Raw genomic sequence first — 21,348 nt, 5'->3', positions numbered from 1 at the left:
TCCTGAATTGTGTGCAGGTCTAATCTGCAGCTACCAGAAGTGCTTGTTAAAGGTTACTGCTGCTAAAGGAGGTTCAATCAGTTATTAAATCCAGGAGTTCACTTACTTTTTCCACAGCACATAGTGAATGTTTAATGAGAGTGTTTAATAAAGATATGAAAGATTTTTGTGTTATTAGCATATTGTGTTTGTCAATACTTGTGACCGAGATGAAGATCAGAATAATTAATGCAGTAAACTAAGTCCATCTACATGGTTCACATACTGTACTTTTCCTTGCCATTGTATCTGGTACATGGGTTTATTTCTAATATTTTGCAGATTAAAGTTTATATTATACATTGCATTGTAATCGTGTTGGCCCAGTAAAGAAAGGCTTGTGATGGCGTTTCCTAAAAAAAATGTGACACATCTTTCATTTCAACTCTTAAAAGGTTTTGTTAACACACTGTGTCAGAGTAAACGTAAAGTTAACGTAAACTGCGTGACAATCCTCACTGCACATTCACCCTTCAATATACCGAACCGGCACCGCACAGTGGGCTCAGGCGACTCTAAACGGTAGTTTGCGCTGCACAAGAGCACACGTTGCAACATTTTTTTCTTCTTATTATTATTATTATCATCACTAAATTTTAAAGCACTGCAGCACATGATCTGCCATCTGCTCTTGGCAACTGTTGCTTTCGCAGGCCGTTGAACAAGTGCAGTTGGGACAGATTTGTTCGGCTAGCATTTGGAATTTTTCTATTCTAAATTACTTATCAAAGATAACTAAATATGGCTTAGTCAGTATTTGAATTTCCATCAGGTACCTATCATTACCAGTGAACTGTGGTGCGCTTACCGTTACACGCATTCTCATGTTTAACCGCCAAACAAACTTTTCAATGGCGATAACTCCAACTAAATTCCGGCGCGACCGCTCATCGCCCCTTTCTGTCTCTTGAGGCGACTCGAGTGGAGAGCAGCGTACAGAAGCACAGAAGCCAGCGGCATTTTTTGAAAGGTTTTGTTGTTGACGTGCGTGCGCGCTCACCAGTGACATCCCCGCGCTCAGCGGCCGAAGCGCGCGAACGAAACGAGGGCTCCCGCACAAAAAAAAAAAATGCCACACGGCTCGAGAGCTGGGGCAGGCGGCATGAGGTTACCCATCTTTTTCCCTTACATATTATTTATCAGAAACAATCAATGATAAAGCGATCATTTATTTTGTTATAATTTAAACTTAAAATGTAAGCGGAAACTTTGAAGAAGGTGAGAGGGTAGGCAGGATTTTAAATGAATGGTCTGTTCCCTGTTTGTGGATCCGGGCCAATCCTGTTTAACAGATGCGCGTGCGCGCGAAGACGCTCACACACGCACACACACACACCCATACACGGCTGCGCTCTTGTAACCCGGATGTCACTTTTCACCACCGTTACTCGCGTCTTTCACATTAAAAGACAGCGAAGACGTGAAGAGGGTGGCTTATTAGTTGAAAAGCTGCCGCTTGCGGTCGAACTTCGCATCTAAGAGTAGATGAAAGATTTCTATTAAAACAACGCGTGTAAAAATGCCGTCCGGTCGTGATTTAAATGTTATGCCTCATCACTAAGCCTCAGTTATGCTTGTATAAACGGTTACGTGTTTTTTTTTCTACCCCACAAGTCGTTTTGGCAGTTTTAGCCGAGAAGACTGCAAGCGATACCTCTCGACATGTAAAGCCGCTCTTGAGCTACTGGGGCTGCAGACAGGCAAGCAGCGCCGCACAGTCGGTGAACTTGAATGGAGCCGTCCCGTTTGACGACTTCTGGGGTATTGGTGGATACATTTATCCCAGGAGGTCAGTGGGGGTCATTTGGGAGGGGGAGCTCGATGTCGACTCCTACGACACTAGCACTGTTTCAGTCTTTGACTAGATTTAACCTACTTTTCTGAAACCTGAAAATCGGATTGCCGTCCAGGGTGACTACTTTGTGTTTTTGCTGTTAAATGCATTAAGTGTTTTCTCATTTAACCCATGCAAAACGATGGTTTAATAGGAGATATCCATTATGAGGTTGTACAGCGCCATATTCACTGAACACATTTATAAACTGCATCCATCTTATTTGTGTGACCAACAAAAATAATAAATTAGTAATACATTTTATAGGTTCATAATTAATACCAAGAATACGTACCATACAGTAGTAATAACAATACTTATTATTTTTAAAAAAGTGCAATGTCAAGAGGGGAAATTAAATAAAAAAGGTTGATATAATACAATTACTGACCAAAGGGTGTACAATGAAACATGATACAAAAAACATGTTGCATAATCCATCTGTCATCGTACGCTCGCCACATGCCAAAAACGTGAATTTTTGCGACAATCTTGTTAAATAAACCATTCCTGAAGAATCGGTGTATATTATAAAATAGGAAACGCAATTCATTTTAAACAGATGAGGGAACTCTTGACCAATGAATGAGGGAAGCAGACAGATGTTGACCAATAAATGGGGGAAGCAGGTGGATCTTCAGTTCAAAAGCTCAGTCCCGCTGTTTATAAATTGTGACGATTTCCCCGTAATTATCTGTTTAACAATACTAGAGCAAACGAGCATACAAGACATGGGGATTATGCAACAAGAATAATGTGTGAAATTTTTTTCCCCCATTGAAATTTTTCATATTGTTTGACATTGTGCAGCACTGGTCACCATTGACTGATGTCATATCATAAACTTTGTTTTTTGCTAATCTGTTTTTTTAATCTATATTCTACATGAAAAAAATAGCTCTAAACACATGTAAGTAAGCCGGTAAGTAGCATATAAAAAATAATTTTGGGGAGGAGTATTATTTTAACACCACTTGATAGCACATCATTATAGTCTTCAAGAAAATATAGAATTTTAATTTTTTGTTAGCAATGGTATAATAAGTATGCTCTAAGATTTTTTAAGGTAAGGAAGACTGAGGCCTTTATATATTGTGCCTTTAATGTTCACACATTGTGCACTATGAAGGCTGTATACAGTATATAGTGCTGTTTATGCAATCACAGGGTGCTTGATGAAGCATACTAGAATGCAGTTCAAAGCATGAAGGCAAAAACTGGGATATTTAATGAATAATTCAAATATTTGATAAATGACAAGGAAAGACGTTGAAGATTCTTCAGCATTTAAAAGGTGTGGAACGTACAGAGAAACAGATTATCGGAAACAATAATGAGAGGCACATGTGCGTTTGTCAAAGTACAATGTATACAAAAAGACAGATGGGAATAAAAAATAAATAGAGGAATAGGTAAACAGAGCTGCAAAAGAGAATTTGTTGAGCTGGTAAATGTGTTAGGAGATTAATACAGATGGCGCTACATAGACAAACCTAACATAAGACATGCAAAAAAAGCAGGAGCTGTAAAACAAAATGGATGTTTACCAGAATTTTCAAAACAGTACCTTTGAAAAAGTGAGAATATGAGTGTTGGAAGATCTTTGTATGGGGCAAACCAAGACAATGTGTAGTCTGGGTTGCTATAAATTGCAGCTATTTGAGAACATAACCTAGGTTTTAAAGTGTTATAACAGTAACCATTTTCAGTCATAACCACATTTCCTCTTAGCAAGCAGCTTCTCTTGAGTGGTAACTTATAAACACATATAATCATTTGTGATTACATATTTTAGCGTAGTACTTTATGTGATTCTGTGGTTAGTGTTGCTTTACGGTTCAGACACATAGGTTCAGAGTCCAGCCCACTTACTGTAGGGAGTTTGCACATTTTCCCAGTGCACTCGACCATGTTCTGCTAATACTTCAGTTTCTCTGGAAATCCCAAAATTTGTATATCACATTGATAAGGAACTCTAAATTGATCTGTTATTAATGAATGCACCATAATGATGACTTTTCAAGGACTGGTTTATGCTTTTTGTCTGATCTATTTGAGATAGGGTACTGCTCTCTGCTGCCCTTTAGTGGAAAAAGCAGGTTTAGAAAATGGATGAATTCATTTTGTGTTAGGCATGCTTTTATTTGTTCTGGTGTTCTTGTTTTTCCATTGTTTCCCTGATTCCTTGTGCCTCTTTTTGTTTTAGACTATTTTCTCCTTCTAAGCAGAAATTTGACTTAGTTCTTAAGTTATTGTTTTGATCTGATGTAGTACCAACAAACGTCTTCTGACAACATCTCCACCATTCACTTATCTGACTACTTTGGATCAACCTATGATAACTCATGACTGTATGTCACCATAGGGCATATCTTTTTTTCTTTAGGATCCAGTCCTCATGGTGACCCAAAGCTCATCTTGGGGATCCCTAGCCTAGGAATGCAATGCAAGAGATAGTTCACATATTGCTTGACCCCTTTGCCTCACATGAAATTTATTTCATGTAAGACAGGAAGTCAGGGGTAAAGTGTTTGTTGTGTTTCGTTAAATTTGGAATCTGCTGTTAATGTGTTCATACTTTATTGCAAAGGGATGTGCAGTAATCCAATAATAAATATTTTAATATATAAAACTGAATGAGTTTGCTTGGTATGCAAATCCACAATGTTGAACCTACTTCCACCATAATTTGCTCAGATTCCCCATTTGTATGGGGAAGACCTTAGGCTGTGTTTCGTTCCAACATCTTTCCCCTTGGGGAAATAGTGATCACACTTTCACTTTATTAGGGAAGTGTTTTAAGGAGTAACTTTTTGGGACTTGGCCCAAATATTCAAAGTTGCTCTCCTTGATGGGTTCAGTCAGTGAAATTTTGGTTTGTGGCCAAAATTCTTTTTCCCTGAGAAATTTATTGAGCGATTGCATCTGCTCTTCATTCTACCCCAACCAGCATTCGGTACACCTGCTAAGTGAAAATATGGCAAGTACCCTATAGGTAACAAAAAGAAGTCTTGATTGGGGCCAAGATGTCGCATTCAAAGCACAGAAATATAGTTCAGCATGACTTTCAGGTTATGTAGGATGATGACAACGATGAGGAGTCAGACTAAATAAACTGAACTGATGATTGTGTACGAGTAGCTTTGCTGAAATGCCACCTACATGCAGTACTTTCCTGTTTGAGAATGAAACTTCTAAGTCGTGTTTAAACACAACAACAAGTCCTTGCTGTTAATCTCCTTGACATGTTTAAAAAGGGCATAAAAGAAAACATGCTTCATCTACAGTCTTCTCAATTGCATTATGAATTTTCTAAAGGAATTCCCATCAGTATAGTTTTCACACAAACATTTTATGAGTGGTTCAGTGAACCAATGGAAAAATGATGGCAGAAATAAAATGGAAACCACATTTAGCCTGGTTTCTTGTGCTAGTAGAAATACTGCATAAATGATATGGTCAAAATAATGACAGTTTACTTATTGGTCCTTCCTCTGACTGAAACAAAGTCAATGACAAGGTATGTAATCATTTTGTTGCTTACATATAATGTCATCTTAGGCACTTGTATGTATGACCATTTGTTATTCCATTTTTAAAGTTTAATGTAGTTTTATATTGATAATCTGCATTTTTATAGTGTGTAATACCTCAGGGATGATTAGGCTCACACATAGGTGTACTATCACTATCATTATCACACACACACACAAAGTGTCATATTACAGTCTATTTATTAAACACAATTACTCCATTCACTCTTTTTCTGAATGAACTTCTTCCATTACAGGATCATGGTGAGCTGGAGCCTATCCCGGTAGAAGTGGACGCTGGACAGGAATGAACCCTGAGTAGGACTACAGTCCACATATGTGCTTACAGACACTACACCAGTGTTGAGGTCTCCAGTACACCTGAGATCTTATGCTTGGATTATGGGGGTTAAACAACGCATACTAACAGAACATGCATAAATAAACAATTGGACTTATCTTCAAAGATTCTGTAAGGAAATGGTTGAACTGGGAAACACATTTTCTAAAGATAAATGGAAACCAAAAAATCATAAATAGGACATTCTTTTAAAAAAATTGGCAAAATTTTAACAAACAACTACATCTAAAATTATTGCAAAGCTTGAGCTGTTGCAACAGGCTCAGAACTAAATTCAAATAAGGCATCATTCATGAAAACAGGTTTTTAATATGGGTGAATGTAATACTTGTTGCTTTAAAAGAGTTAGTTTTTCCTTGGCACCTGTAGAACAGTTTACCTCCATGTCCCACCTGCTTCAGGTACACCAAGTTTATGTACTCGTGATACACTAGATTAAAATCAAAATATAAAAGATGAGTACATGTACAAGTAAAAATGAAAAGTAAGTCATCTATCAAATGTTAATTGTATAATATGGTACAGATCGGTTTGTGTGCCTCTCCTAGACAGTGGCACCTGCATGTTTGTAGTAAGTAGGCAGTCAACATTTGTAAATGAGAAAAAAATTGCAAGTATTTTTCAGTTTCAGAATATACAGTAAAAGAAACAATTAATGACTGGCTGTAATCCAAAGTGGCACATATTTATGAAACCAATTATAATAATACTAATTTTACCTCCAAATCCCCAAGCACCACCTTCACAGATATGTAAACACTGAGAAATGATGTCAGTCTCCTTTTCCACTGAAATTTCCAAATATCTCCAGATGTCTTTGCTTTCCCCTAGTATTCTGCATTCCTACTAACAACTGGCCGTAGAGACATTACCATTAACCATCTTAAACAAGGTCATAGACCCTAGGATGCTGAACAAGCCAAATGCCCCTTTATATAAACTCCAGTATTTTCCCAGCCAATGCTGTCAAATTTGTACACTGCAACAGTTTTTGACTGCATGGTGACACTGACGAAAGTTTTTACAAGTAAGAAGACGACTGCCAGCTTCCACTAAAAGCATACAACTGTGTTTGCTGTAATTTAATGTGAGACACCCTACATTCCATAACCATTATATTTTGTTTTTTGTCTCTCTGTCTTAGATGGAAGATTTTTTTCTTATCCCTGCAAAGACCTGACAACTGTTTGTACAAGGTTTTAGAAAAGTTCACATTTTTGTATTTGCTTCTGTATCTCATTTTCTAATCTAGTCTTTCACACAAAAAATGTCTAAATAATAACTAAATAATAGAAGCTAGCCTGGGTACCTGGGACAGTAGTTGATATTGTCCTTCAGCCTTGGCTCACTGCAGATTCAGATTGTTCCTTTATGTGAAAACGGGGGTCAGGCACACTGGCTGTGTTACATATCATGAGCAAATGAATGGAGGCAAAAGAGTGACACATTTTAAGTACTGGTGTATGAGGGATCAGTCAATATGGATTTTGATGAGAGAAGATCATGTTTCACGAACTTGTGCAAAACATTTGCTCAGAGGAGCGTGTACAATATTATTTATCTCAATTTTCAAAATGTTTTTGATAAGGTACCTATAAGAGGCCAATGACCAAACTGAGGGGTGCAGGAATTCAAAGTACATCGTGCAGATAGGTGCAAAAATGGCATAAACATAAAAAGCAACAAATGCTGGTACAGGAAACTTTCTGAAACGTATGACTGTAAAAAGTGAGGTCCCACAGGGATCAGTGTGGAGGCCACTGCTATTTTTGATTTACACAAATGATGTAGATGAGAACGTAACTAAAATGGTGTTTAGGTTTGGCAATGGTACTGTAAACTCAGCATAACCTAGAATCAGCAGAATCATTACAGGGGGCCTGAAAGGAATTCAGACATGGGCAGATTTAATGTGAATAAATATAAGGTGTTGCACATAAGGCAGTAAAAACATTCAATACAATTACACATGGAGGGGTCTGTGGCTTTAAAACATACTTTAAAAGGAGGGATTTGCGGTCATAGTGGATGTGCCATTGCCAGCACCCAGAGAGTTTACTGAAGTGATTAAGAAGACTAATAGGATGTTCAGTTAGACAGCACGCATGACGTGTCGAGTACAAGTCAAGGGTGGACGTGCTTAAGCTGTACCACGCATTTCTGAGGACTCATCCATAAGTTTTAGTCTCAATATTACACAAAAAAACCACATCAGCCCCAGGGATAGACCAAAGACAAGTGGAAAGCAATCAAAAATGAAGTGGTGTCAAAACAGAAGTGTTTAACATTACGAAGGGAATGCATGTGGTATATGCCAGCTGCTACTTTAAAACAAGTTCTAATGAACATGAACACAGGCTCAGATGGAAGTTGGTTCAGTGGAATAAGTCCCTAAGCAGTGTAGGAGAGTTTGGGCACAATTGAAAGTAGTCATGATGGTTAAGTGCACAAAGATGGATGAGCTAGTTTGGATTGGATGTCCTGTTCTCGTCAAAATTCTTATGTTCTCTTAGATAGATAGATAGATAGATAGATAGATAGATAGATAGATAGATAGATAGATAGATAGATACTTTATTAATCCCAATGAGATAGATAGATACTTTATTAATCCCAATGGGAAATTCACAACTCTTGTTCAGTTTTAGTGTGCCACATAGATACCCACATGCATACCAGCCATCCTGTTAGTAATGAAGTTTGTACACACTTCTAGTTTACAAAGTTAAATCAAAAGTTCAGCCTTTGGTTTCTTTCTATCCATGAGAAGTTCAAATCATGTTTGACCGGTTATTTGTTGTTTGTGCTTCCTTCAGTAATACTTCCTTTAACTCAACTGCTGGCAAACGAGTTTTTCTGTTTGGTCATTTTACATTATTGTTAAGATTGGAACGGCATAAATGTTTTGTGCTTAGCACGACTTGCACATGGCTAGAGGTCTGAGCCCTGGTTTGTTACACAATCTCCCCTTCTAGAGCACTACACTTTTGTGTAGTGTGTGTTCACCCTGTGATGGACTGCTGCCCTATACTTGCTGGGATAGGCTTCAGACCCCACAACCCTGCTCAGTATTGGGTGGGCTTAGAAAAGGGTATGGTATGGGGGATAATGAATACAAACTGTACATTTTGGCAGAAGGTGCTGTTTTATAGAATTTAGTGGGAAAGTGCTGGGGGTTCATTGTTGTAGATATAAAGACCACCGGTATGAGGAACCCTCCTTTTGTGTAACTAAATATAAAACATGCTGTAAGTATGGCAGTTTCTTTCTTGATCCTTTTTTTTATTTTAATACAGCAAGAATCACCCTGGAGGTCAAGATTAAAGACATTTTAAAACCGTATATGTTGTGAGCGAATTCAGCAGCATCCTACAGAAAATGCTCCGTGTGTCTGGTTAGTGACTGCAGTTCACAGTATTATATAAAATAATTCCTGTTTTAATGAGATTGACAACAGTTGCAGGTTTTTTTTGTCATCAGTTTTCTTTATGAAATCAACACACTGTTCACGGATTAGTCCAAGTTCAATTCATGCACCTTCTGGATCAAGTTGTGAATCCTGCCGACTACACTAAGTGCTCTGTTGTAGAATCACACAATGATCCATAATGGAGTGGCAGTACTATGCAAAAGGTGGGGGAAAGAGTAAGAGAGCTCATCTGGCATAGCCGGGAAGAGCTACAGTAAGTTTGCAGTGCTTACAGGTAGTCCACCCACACAAGCAAAGGATCTCACTTTTGAGCTCACAGTATAAAAGGGGCAGATTCAGAGGGTTTTGTAATCCAGGCATTGCAATTTTGTAGCAGCAGTTACTACAGTGCAAGTTTCCAGACTGGGAATCTGGAAAACAGACAGAAGGAAAACAAACTGTTCAACACAACAGTCCATTGCCATTTAAGAGCTAACTCTACACAAGACTCACACTGCAAACGAAGAAGGTAATGTGAATGTACAGCAAACAAGGGATACTAAGATCAACCCAAGCAATTGTAGAGGAAAGCGTGTATGTATAGTGGACAAGGGATGTGAAGACCAAGCCAACAGTCTTAAAAATAAATAAAGTTAAATGAAAATGAGAAGATACAAAAGTATATACCATCACTTTTGATACAAGGCCCTGTTAAAATAAGAAATGCTTAAATATAATTAGTGATTAATTAAATTGAGTTAAACTGTTGTTGTACCTGCACCATCTTACGATCCACCCATTATCTGAGCTCTAGTAATCCCGGATTAATGCACACGCATTTAATTTTTCTGTGCTGTACTAAATTGGCCAGTACGAGTGTGAATATCTGTATGCTCTGCATCGCTTGGATAGGCTCCAACCTCCAGCTCTCACCTGGTCTAGGAAGCCAGTGCATTCTGTGCAACACGTTCATTTTCAAGATGGTCCAAATATGTTAAGTTAAAAGGGATAAAGATTTACTTTGCAGGATGAAATGTCCCATTTTAGCCAGAAATAGTGTCTGGATTAAAAAAAAAAAAACTTTCCCTTTGTCAGGCTGAGGCTGCACCCACCGTTAGAAGAAGTCACTGAGCGCAGAGTGTGCCAGTCGAAGGTCTACAATCGGGGAAAAAAAATGCATTCAGTTTCAAAGCTTAAGTTTGAATGTTTGAGATTTGTTTCTCAGTCGGATGTAAATAGAGAACTTGATGCCAATGTATGAATTTCTTTTAAAAATAAAAAAATTCACACGCTCATATTAATTTTCATTTACAACTTGAGTGAAATTTAAAGCAGAAAAATATTAAATAACAACTATCATATTATCCTAATTATTATTTGAACTTCTTTAAGAGTTAATTTGAGGCCTGAATTTCCTTGTTAATACATTTTAGCAAATTAGTTGTGTTGTGACAAAGTAGTGTGGTTATAAATAGCTCGATTTGTTAAGAGGCCATTATTTCACATTGTTACTAGTGGATAAAAAGGCAGAATCTCAATATAGCAAAGTGAAATTAGAGACCATTATAAGTGTACAGTGAAGGTTTGTCAATATGGAAATTTTCAAAAACATTGAAACATTCTATAAGTGCATCACAAAATCTATCAGCCCTGAGCTGGTAACCATCTCTGATGAGGACAACCACAGGAAAGGCAGAGCAAGCAGTAACGCTCCTGCAGCAAAGAACTTCATTAGGATCAGCAGCTTCCGAAATCCGCAATTAACTGCTCCTCAGATCACAGTCCAAATAAACACTGCATTTGTGGTCTATCAGCAGCACATCAACATGAACTGGTTACAGGAGCTCATCATGACAGAACCAACTGAAAAAGAGGCAAATAAGAAGAGGTGACTTGCTTAGGTCAAGAAACACAGGCAGTACACATCATCATCAAATCGGCAGTGGAAATCTGGCCTTTGGTCTGACCGGTCAAAAGTTGAAATAGTGGTTAATAACAATCCGTGTGTCTTCGTAGATTAAATATAAATGGCCTCATATCTCAGGCTTCAGTTCCAAACGCCCTCTTATTTTCAACCTTTAATAGCTCAGCAGCCTGTGCATTTGTGTGCCCCACCAATTAGCAGTGCTGCCTCACTGACTTGACTTCCAATTCTAGGCAGCCAAGTCACCAGTGTGTGGAGTTCTCCTCCTTCATTAGAACAGTCGATGAGCACAAGCCATTCTGTCCATCTCTATAATCATCTCACACTTTCAAAAAACAACAAGTTTCATCATACTACTTTGTAATTTCTTTCATGTATTTACAGATCTCTGTGTGAGGAAAAATAAGCTGACACTTGTGCAAAATCTCCCTTTAAAGAGTTAGTGTCCATGTTCTTACTGAGACCTCATCTCAAAGTTAGCTTTCCAATCCATTGTCTGGATGTGAACTGCAACGAGTCTGCTACAACTCCCAGGTCCCTGCTGTAAGGGGGATTGTCAAGTAGACTATTAACACTGTCAACAATAACAGTTGCATAAATAATACCTAACAATCTTAAATGTGATATTTACCTGCAAAAGTCTGGAAACATTTTGTCAAATTACATAATTGGCTGACATTTAAAGTGACAAATACTAAATACAACTGTGACAGCAAGCAGACTAAATAGTATTTGTATGAAAAGATTAATGTAATGTTATGATTTACTTAAAGAATTGAAAAGATGTTTAATAAAATTAAAAGTCACATTTGCAAAAGTCTGTAATTAGTAGCAACAGCCCTTTGGCAAAAATCACAACACCTTTGAGCCTTTGGACTCAAGTTTTGGAAAATTTTCCCCATTCTTCCTTAAAGATCTCTTCTAGCTTTGAGATGTTCTTGGGCAGTCCGCATGTTCTGTATAAACATATGTAATAAATATGAAGGAGAGGAAGAAGGAAAAAAAACAAAAAACGCATGTAGTTAGACACTTACCACTATCCAGTTTTCTCACCTGCAGGACACGCACACTAAAATGCATGCACTTTGCACGTTGCAGTGCACACATGCTGTCGCACCATGAATTTTTGTAACTGTACATTAACGTTTTCATATAAATGCCTTTTTTTTTTAGTTTGTTTGCTGTTGACATTATTTACTATTTTTTAACATCCAAATGTCAACAAAATAAAGTCTGCCCTTTGTATTCGCCGATTCCACATCCACCGATTCAACCAACTGTAGATCTAAAAAGTTCATAAAAAAAGTTCCAAAAAGCAAAACTTGAATTTGCTGTGTGCTAAAATCCTACACTGAACCCACCTAAATGAAATGATGTGTAGGCATACATTGCTGCCTACCTGAAAGTTTCTAACTAAAGCATCTGCAATTGTGAAGTCTCAGCCTTCTACCCTCGAAAATGCTCAGCTCTCAACGTCCACAGATCCCAACATTAGTAGTGTAGCAACTTAAGGGTTCGGACTGGTGAGGGACACGCTCTTGAGGTAGGCATGAGTTAGCCAAGAGATGGGAATACCTTGAGGAGCTGGTTATGAAGCAGTCCCGCCTGCTATAGTCCACTGAGGGTCTGGATTTGGACAATGGGCTTGGATGTTCTTACGGACAGCCAAGGGAACTGTGTGGCATGTGGGTTGCCCCAGACACATGTAATGAGGTGAAGCTGGGTTGGTGTGCATTGAGTTACAAAGGGACAAAGCAGTTGGGATTGTGTAATGCCTCTGAAGACTTGAGTGGGACAACAGAAACAGCACTGAATAAACCAAACAGTCCTTACTGGGGCCAGTCACCAGCAATCAGCATAAAAAGGCCAATTCCATTCCTGTATCTCTCACACCCGTTGATTCATTACAGTTTTACTGAGCGTCCTCCAAGGCATCAATGTCTGCAATCGGAGGGTTAACACAGTGTGCATATGAGAGAGAGAGAGAGAGAGAGAGATGATAAACTTGTCTTTTCTCTATGTACTTGTATTTTATACATTCTGTTAAGAGTATTTATCTTTCAGGTCATTAAATGCAAGTAATCTGTTAGTGCTGAGAGATAATGCTCTGTGCTGCTAATCTGCACTATGGCGTTAGGCATACCCTGGTCACGTCAGTACTTTTCATTATTCCCTAAACAATACAGTGCTGTATAACAACTATTTACATAGCATTTACATTGGATTAGAAATACTAACTAATCTAGAGATGATTTCAAGTATATGGGAGGTTACATGCAATCTCTCATTACTCTACAGAGTTCAGTTTGGTTACATTTCAGAAGGTGATAAAAGTTCCTGTGGCTGAGCAATATGAGGACACCTGTGCAGCTAATACAGCGCATGCACAGCACTGAAGAACCATCGGGGCAAATCCAAAAACTCACAAGTTACAAAGAAGTAAAATTAAAGCCACTCGTAATTTGCCCCTTTCACTTTGCAATTTTGACAAAGTCTAGGTATCAAACAATTTTTATTTGATGTTATCATCCCAATGTTGCTTTAACCACTTTGTTACTTAAACTGCTTAGTGAAGTTGTCTTTTAAAAAAGTCATCTGCTAATCACTGTAATGTTTAACTTAACACCGGTGATCAAGTAACTGTAAAACACTTGTCTTTACACACAATCCTACACGCTTGGCTAAGTGTAATGCTAACTCAAGTCCGGTGAACACAGCCCAGAATTTTGTAGTTTGACGGGAAATGATTAAAAGTACCAGCGATGTTATATGGGTTGGAGACGGTGGCACTGACCAGAAAGCAGGAGACAGCTGGAGGTGGCAGAGTTAAAGATGCTAGGATTTTCATTGGATGTGATGAGGATGGACAGGATTAGAAATGAGGACATAGCTCAGGATGGATGGTTTGGAGACAAAATCAGAGAGGTGAGATTGCTTTGGTTTGGACATGTGCAGAGGAGAGATACTGGGTATATTGGGAAAAGGATGTTAAAGATAGAGCTGCCAGGGATCTTACAAAATCTGGAACATCAGAAATAAGACTGCTGCTTCAGTAAATGTACAGATGAAACAAAAATTATTAAACTAATAACAGGTACAACCCAAGGATGTAACATTTTTCAAAGGACAGTATGAATGGTTGGACTAAGTTACAGCAGAAATAAGTCAAATGCTGAAATCATCAATGAAGTTCATTTACCTTGACTTACCAGTCTCCAATGTTTAATGCCACCGACCAACGTTGTGCTAAACACTACAGAGGATTTATTTCTTTGACAAAATAACAAATATGCAAAATAAAAAACGCATTCTGAAATGTTAAATAAATGGGAAAATGAGGTTAGCAAAAATTATTAAAAGTAGTATGTATTTTGTTGCTTTATGTATTTATTTCAATGCACAGTACACAACATGAAATACGCCTGAAATGAAACCTGTCATTGTCATCCAGCAACACACGAGGTACTTGGTGACTGATCGAGTAACAGAGACCTGCCACTTGTGGGTACCAAATGTAACTGCTCAAAGTTGTGACCATCCATATGGCATCCATGGCATATACAAGTACAAGAACGAGTTGCCTAGAATTACTGCACAAAGCAAATACTTTTATTCGAGAACCTCTGAATTTATCATCCTCTCAAGAACTTGCATCTAAATTATATGCTGTATGTGTGGTACTTGATTGGCAAAGATTCAAATCCACTCTACCAACAATTCGCCAATCAAAACACAGTATTCACTAGAGCCCACACCCTCAACTTTGATGGGTAAATCATTTCAAGGCATAATTCACATTGTGAAATGAATAAATGAAGAAACAAATAAATGTTGTTTATTTCTTTATTAACCTAGTAGATCTCATTATTCAATGAATTAATTATGCTCAGATCATATATATTTTTTTTATATTTGTCACATTTCACAAGGCACCTTTTTTCTTCTTTTGTTCAAAATTTCTCTCCGTGGAAAACACCAAAGGGCTCCCTCCTCTCTAATGCCTGTTTAGCCCTTTCAAAAGGGTTAGGCGTTAGGGTTTGGGCTGAGCTGTAATGGTGAATAGCAATGACGAACCAAACATCCATGCATGGCGAGTATTTAGTATACAACCCTGATACCACCACCACGACCCCTCGCAATACCTTGAAAATGGCCACATCCTCACACCACATCTATTATATACATTAGTAGGAAAACGAAAAGTAACCGTAACACTGGACGAGCTTAATCTATAAAGACCTTCAACACTCAAATACAGGAAGATATCTGTTCTGAGAGGGGCAAGGCACATTGCTGCACATCTATCACCAAATTAATAACCTGGTTAAAGGAATACCCCACCCAAAAATGGAACTTTTTGTGTTACTTACCCCATGTAGTTTGTAGTGGTGGCTAAGAATTTTTTTAATCGCATGTGTTCATGCAGAAAGGTTGAGAAAAACATTTGATATAATAGAATCCAATGGCAGCCAGTTCTGTAAAACTACAAACAACTTGAAAAAACGCCATGAAACTAGTGTTATATAATCCACATTGCCATTATGCACTCATATGCTCAAAACATTCCAAATATGTGCATTTTTTTTGCTAAAATAATATTAATACTTCTGGAAAACTCTGCATATACGATAAAAGAAGAGACGCATTCCCATAATATTGCATGTTTGAATTGAAGATCTGCCTCTCCCTCATTCATTACTCAACAGTCCTGCATTTTTCCTATTTATCAGACACCCTTTTCCAAAATTATTAACCATTTTTCAGGTTGTGAGGATACAAATAGATACACTTGACATGAGTTATCCAAGGTTTATTTTTATTTTATGGACATTTATCACACTGTTTGTCATTGGAAGGTTCACCATTTGGTTCAATTACATCATAATCTGTTTTCTTTTGTTCTGCATGAAAACATGAGATGAAAAAAGTTTTTTGGTCTCTACTACAAACTAAACTGTGTAGGCAACATATTTAAAAAAAACATTTTTGGGTGGAGTATTCCTTTAAATTTTTTGGAGCATACCAACAGGGACTATTAAACTGACCTTTACAATATCTTAAAGTGGTACAATGTAAAAATAAAAGTTGTTCTTGTCGAGTTCTAAAGATTCAAATGCAAGTCATTATATAGCCATCTAATCTACTGGTTTGGAACTAGAAGATGGACTGCTTATTCTCCAACACAGACTCCTTTAACATGGCTGTGTCGTTAATCGCAGTAGCTGTCTACAGTGTACTGATGACTGCCCTGTAGCTCAGTCAGGAGCAGTGAAACTGGCGCGCTGGACTTTACACTGCAGGAGTGCCAAGGACACCCCTACCTCTGAATCCAAGTATGGCAGTCACTTCGCACACCTGCACATCAGCTGTACAAAAATATCAACCAAGGTAAGGTATCCTCATCTGGTAAGCTGCCTTAGGAGAAAATGTCTCTAGATCACACTAGAAATAATAGTTGACTAGTTCAGCACCTTAGCAGCAAAGAAATGTTTGTAGTGACAGCTGCCATTTATTTTACAAAAAGAACGTAATGGGCGTACATATCTAATTGCATAAAATTACACAATAACCAAAATCTTAATGAAGAAATGAGTTGCACTCAATAATATACTTAGGTGAAAATAACCAAATGCAACTTGGACACAAGTTTTATTTTCAACAGCAAGTTAACAACATATTTGGACATTATCAGCCAACACAAGACACAAGCTCCTCAGGCAGCAAGACACAAGTATTCAATCAGGAAGTACAAGAATCTTTTCTGGGTTAAAGGGATGACATGAATGCCATTATTTATGTCTACATAACACTAGCAGATCTAAATATAGCAATCATATGGTTTTTTCTCTTCCCTTTTTTACAAGCTTGTTTTCACTTCTCCAGATCAGCATCACTGTGCAGAAAGCACACTATGTCCTCAGTACAACACTTTTGATAGCTCTTCCATAAAATATGAGAAATGTTTTAATGCTTTCTTTTCTAGTTCATGGACATGACATGACGTAATTTACTGAAGATGGTTATCTTAATCAGTAGGACTAAACTCCACGAAAACATCCCTTAAAAACAATCTTAAAATTGAAACTGAAAAGTGGATAAACTGCAGTAAAAGTAATGATATATGGACAAGGCTTAAGGCATTCTGGGCAAGTTCCAAAAAAAAAAATAGATAAAAAATATCATACACCTACAGCATGAACAGAAAACAAAAAGAAATGCACCCACATCAACAAAGCATACACTGACATCAGCATTTACACCTAAACAGGGAGTCAGAATTGTCATTGCAACTTTACATCTCTGACAGAGAAGGTTTATTTTTATTTCAGACAAATTCCATAAATTAAAACTAGCCTTAACATGATTTACACTGAATAATGCCAATATTACATCAGTGGTGCTATTGGTACATTTATTTCCAGAATATTTGACAGCTGCTTATTTCATCTTTACCAAAAACTTTATTATTTAGTGGGTGTAGGTAATCATAGAACTGCATAAACCATAACAATAAAAAAGTATTTTTGTATAAAGTGTTTATAGTTAAATCCCTAAGCATGCTTAAAAACATATTTAAATTGGATATATATATTTAAATTTAATATCAGAACAAAACTTATTTACATGTCTAAGCACTGATTACCTTTCTGAAGCCAATAAATATGTCTTCAAGTACTGCCTTTTTGTCTTTACTAAGGTTCCGTACAAAAAATATCACCATTTATTGATTTGGAAAGCTTAAAATAAGTGTTATCAGTTTACAATGTGTTTAACGACAGGAATTTATTTTTTTTTTCTCTTTTATTAACATGTCATTTTAAGAAGAAACAGCACAGTAAATAACAATGTTGTGGGTCACATAGATACTCCAGTTTTGGCTTTTATCACACCCCTTTCACAAAAGACAAGATGCCCCATCTCATGGCTACAAATAAATCAGACTGCCAATAAAAGCAACTCTTCACATAACAACTACAATATTGAAAGAACAGATCTGCACACAAATTAACTTGCAAATAATAAGTGCAAATCACATAAAAAAAAACTCAATATGAAAAATATTTAATCTATATCATTATGAATCACTTTTGGACATAGTCTGTCTGTTGCTGTGTCACTTAAAATGTCTTCATTTTTTAAGGCACACAACTGATCTATTTCTGAAGAGGTGGTCCATTCCTGGAGAGTAAATTGTGGTTATAAGGTTTTTCAGATAAACACAGAATTTGGCATTAAAATAGATAGGCAATATTGAGCCAATATCGCTATACACCAAGCAGATTTGTGGGATTACTGGAGAGTAAAAGAAAAGGCAGATGGCAAGGCGGAAAGAAAAAAAACCAAACAGGATTAAAACTGTGTTAAAGCGGGTTTGGACTATAACAATACTGATGCAGTTTCAAGCTCTAGTTTTACAGTATAGAATGTAAGTAAATTCAGTGAATAATCCTACCTTGGCAGATATACACCAATGCTTATTTTTATAACTATATACAGAAGGTGAATGATAAATATAGAATCAGGAGTCCCACTTTTCTTTCGTCATTATTTTGAAAATGGTCGACAATTCTTTACACAGTCTCATTTTGTCGAGCTTCAACAAAGCACGGTGGTGGTGGATTTCACCCACAAAAATTGTTTAAAATACTTTGATGTTTTTGTAGTGTTTAATATTTTCCATCTAAACTGAGGAGGTCACAAACATTTAACAAAAATATATTAAAAAAAAAATCACAAACATCTGACCTAGAAATTAGAGTGAATATAACAATACAATCCTCAAAAATGATATTTTTGGGAAAAACTTAACTTTTTATGCTGCAGCATAAATTGATGTTAAGGTTGCACAGGGATAGTGAAGAGGACCCGGGCATCTGTTTTGAAAAACTGCCATCTAATTTATGAGCCAATTTCACCGGTTGGGTTTGAGAGGAGCAGTTAAGAAAACGGTTAGGTGACCCAACCAATTGGACAGAAAATCATAAGACCTCAGCAACAGCCCCCTCCTGCCTGCTGCCCTCCTTGGCTTCCTGCAAGTGTTGCATTGGTTGCAGCATGCTGTGGGCCAATTTTGATGCCATTTGCCTAAAAAGAGATTAAAAATGTATTTAGTCAAAAATAAAAATGTACTTATACATGTTTGTCACAATGATTTACTATAATATCAGGTTATTCTTTGTTATCCATCTTAGTTATAGGAGACTACAAATTTCACATAGAGTGTAGCCAGTCTGGGAATCACACCCCAAATTCCTGGGGTAATGAGACAGCAGTAGTGACCACTGCAAAAGAATTACAAGCATGAAACTATTAAATATGAACAATTAATTAAAAATGTTATTTTAAATTAAATGTGTAAACAATAAGTTAAGAGGAGGGTATGAATATAGACAGCAATGGTAAAACATTTGGTACAGCCAATTAAAACGGACATAAATAAATAAGAACAACAATGACTGAAGGTGACCATTAAATATTATTATGTTTAATCTAAACCAATGAGATATACAGTACCTGTTGACCAACTGTTTTATTATACTATAAAAATTGATTTATATTCATGTACTTTTTCCAAAATAAAGCAGACATGGGACATGAAACTCTCATAATGCAACTTTCCATCATATTGCTAAATCACCTTTTTACTTATTTATATAAAGCTGCACCCAGGTTTGATCTGTCCCCCTTGACAGTACATTATACTGCCTGGCCAAAAAAAAAGTCGCCACCTGGATTTAACTAAGCAAATAGGTACGAGCCTCCTATTACATAATTACTGCATGGGCGATTATCTTTCAGCTGGCAACAAGTTATTTAACCCCAACTGGTGCAATGAGTTGCTTCTCATTTCTTAAACAACCATGTCGAAAGACACATCTCGTGGTCGTGGAAAAGATGTTAGTCTGTTTGAGAAGGGTCAAATCATTGGCATGCATCAAGCAGAGAAAACATCTAAGGAGATTGCAGAAACTACTAAAATTGGGTTAAGAACTGTCCAACGCATTATTAAAAACTGGAAGGATAGTGGGGACCCATCGTCTTCGGGAAGAAATGTGGCAGGAAAAAAATCCTGAATGATCGTGATCGGCGATCACTTAAACGTTTTGTGAAATCAAATCAAAGAAAAACAACAGTAGAACTCAGGTCTATGTTTAATAGTGAAAGTAAGAGCATTTCCACATGCACAATGCAAAGGGAACTCAAGGGATTGGGACTGAACAGCTGTGTAGCCTTAAGAAAACCACTTATCAGTGAGGCAAACCGGAAAAAAAGGCTTCAATTTGCTAGGCAGCTTAAAGATTGGACTCTGGAGCAATGGAAGAAGGTCATGTGGTCTGATGAGTCCAGATTTACACTGTTCCAGAGTGATGGGCCCATCAGGGTAAGAAGAGAGGCAGATGAAGTGATGCACCCATCATGCCTAGTGCACCATCATCAATGCAAGTGTGCATCAATTAAATATATCTGAATGATTTGTTTTTCAGTCCTATTTTTGTAAAAATTGATCAATTTGTATGGAATGTTATGTGATTTCAATAAAACCAATAAAATATAAAAAAAATCTGAATGAGCTAACATTTTTATCTTTGGTCTTTGCTACAATTTGCACAAAGTAAAAAGATAGTGGTTTAATATTGTGATTGGATTACTATTATGCTGACTTGGTCTTTTTGAGTACCAAACTTTAACAAAGCTGTGTTTTCTTCCATAGTATATGAATACGTGCAAAGGTATATACCAAATGTCATGGAAGAAAAGCTACAGAATTTCAAAACTTAAAACAATGGCAAGTGACAGTGATTTCTGTACTACAATATGGCGGTTTTTATTCTCATCTTTCATGAACTACATTTACGGTCTTGGTTAATGCATATTTTTATTTGTATCCACTGAATGTGACAGACACCAACAGCAAATAAACAAACATAAGAGAGGGCTGTAAAACAAGCAAGGGAGTTAAAGGATTAATGAAACTTAATGCTTGTTGCTGTGTGGAACTTGGTGTTCCTAAGACTGACTATTATCATCCCGAATGTGCTGTCAAGCGCCCAAAACAACACAGCAAGAAAATTAAAACTTGTGTTGTTCACCAACAAGATGACACCCTGTCACAATTACATCAGTTACTTTCCAGTGTTTTGAACAATACAATCCCAAAAAAACTGTATTTAAACCTGTGAAAAGTGAAAATGTTCTTCTTTTTATTTTATTCCAGTAAGCGAATTTAAAACTAATTTGAAACTAATA

At 37.1% G+C, this 21,348-nt stretch overlaps 1 protein-coding gene across 1 annotated transcript in view; it reads right to left on the bottom strand.

The window, feature by feature from the left end:
- Window positions 1-16,733: 16,733 nt before the first annotated feature.
- The window catches only part of rab2a (RAB2A, member RAS oncogene family), an 80,557-nt gene continuing 75,942 nt past the window's right edge, over window positions 16,734-21,348 (bottom strand). The window contains exon 8 of the mRNA XM_028803564.2: window positions 16,734-19,185. Within this exon, the coding sequence (XP_028659397.1) occupies window positions 19,090-19,185 (96 nt within the window). The 3' untranslated portion in view covers window positions 16,734-19,089. The remainder of the gene's footprint in view (window positions 19,186-21,348) is intronic.

The sequence above is a fragment of the Erpetoichthys calabaricus genome, chromosome 6 (assembly GCF_900747795.2).
Source record: "Erpetoichthys calabaricus chromosome 6, fErpCal1.3, whole genome shotgun sequence".
NCBI lineage: Eukaryota > Metazoa > Chordata > Cladistia > Polypteriformes > Polypteridae > Erpetoichthys > Erpetoichthys calabaricus.
Note: the sequence above shows the minus strand (reverse complement) of the source record. Positions and strands in the feature narration are given on the sequence as shown.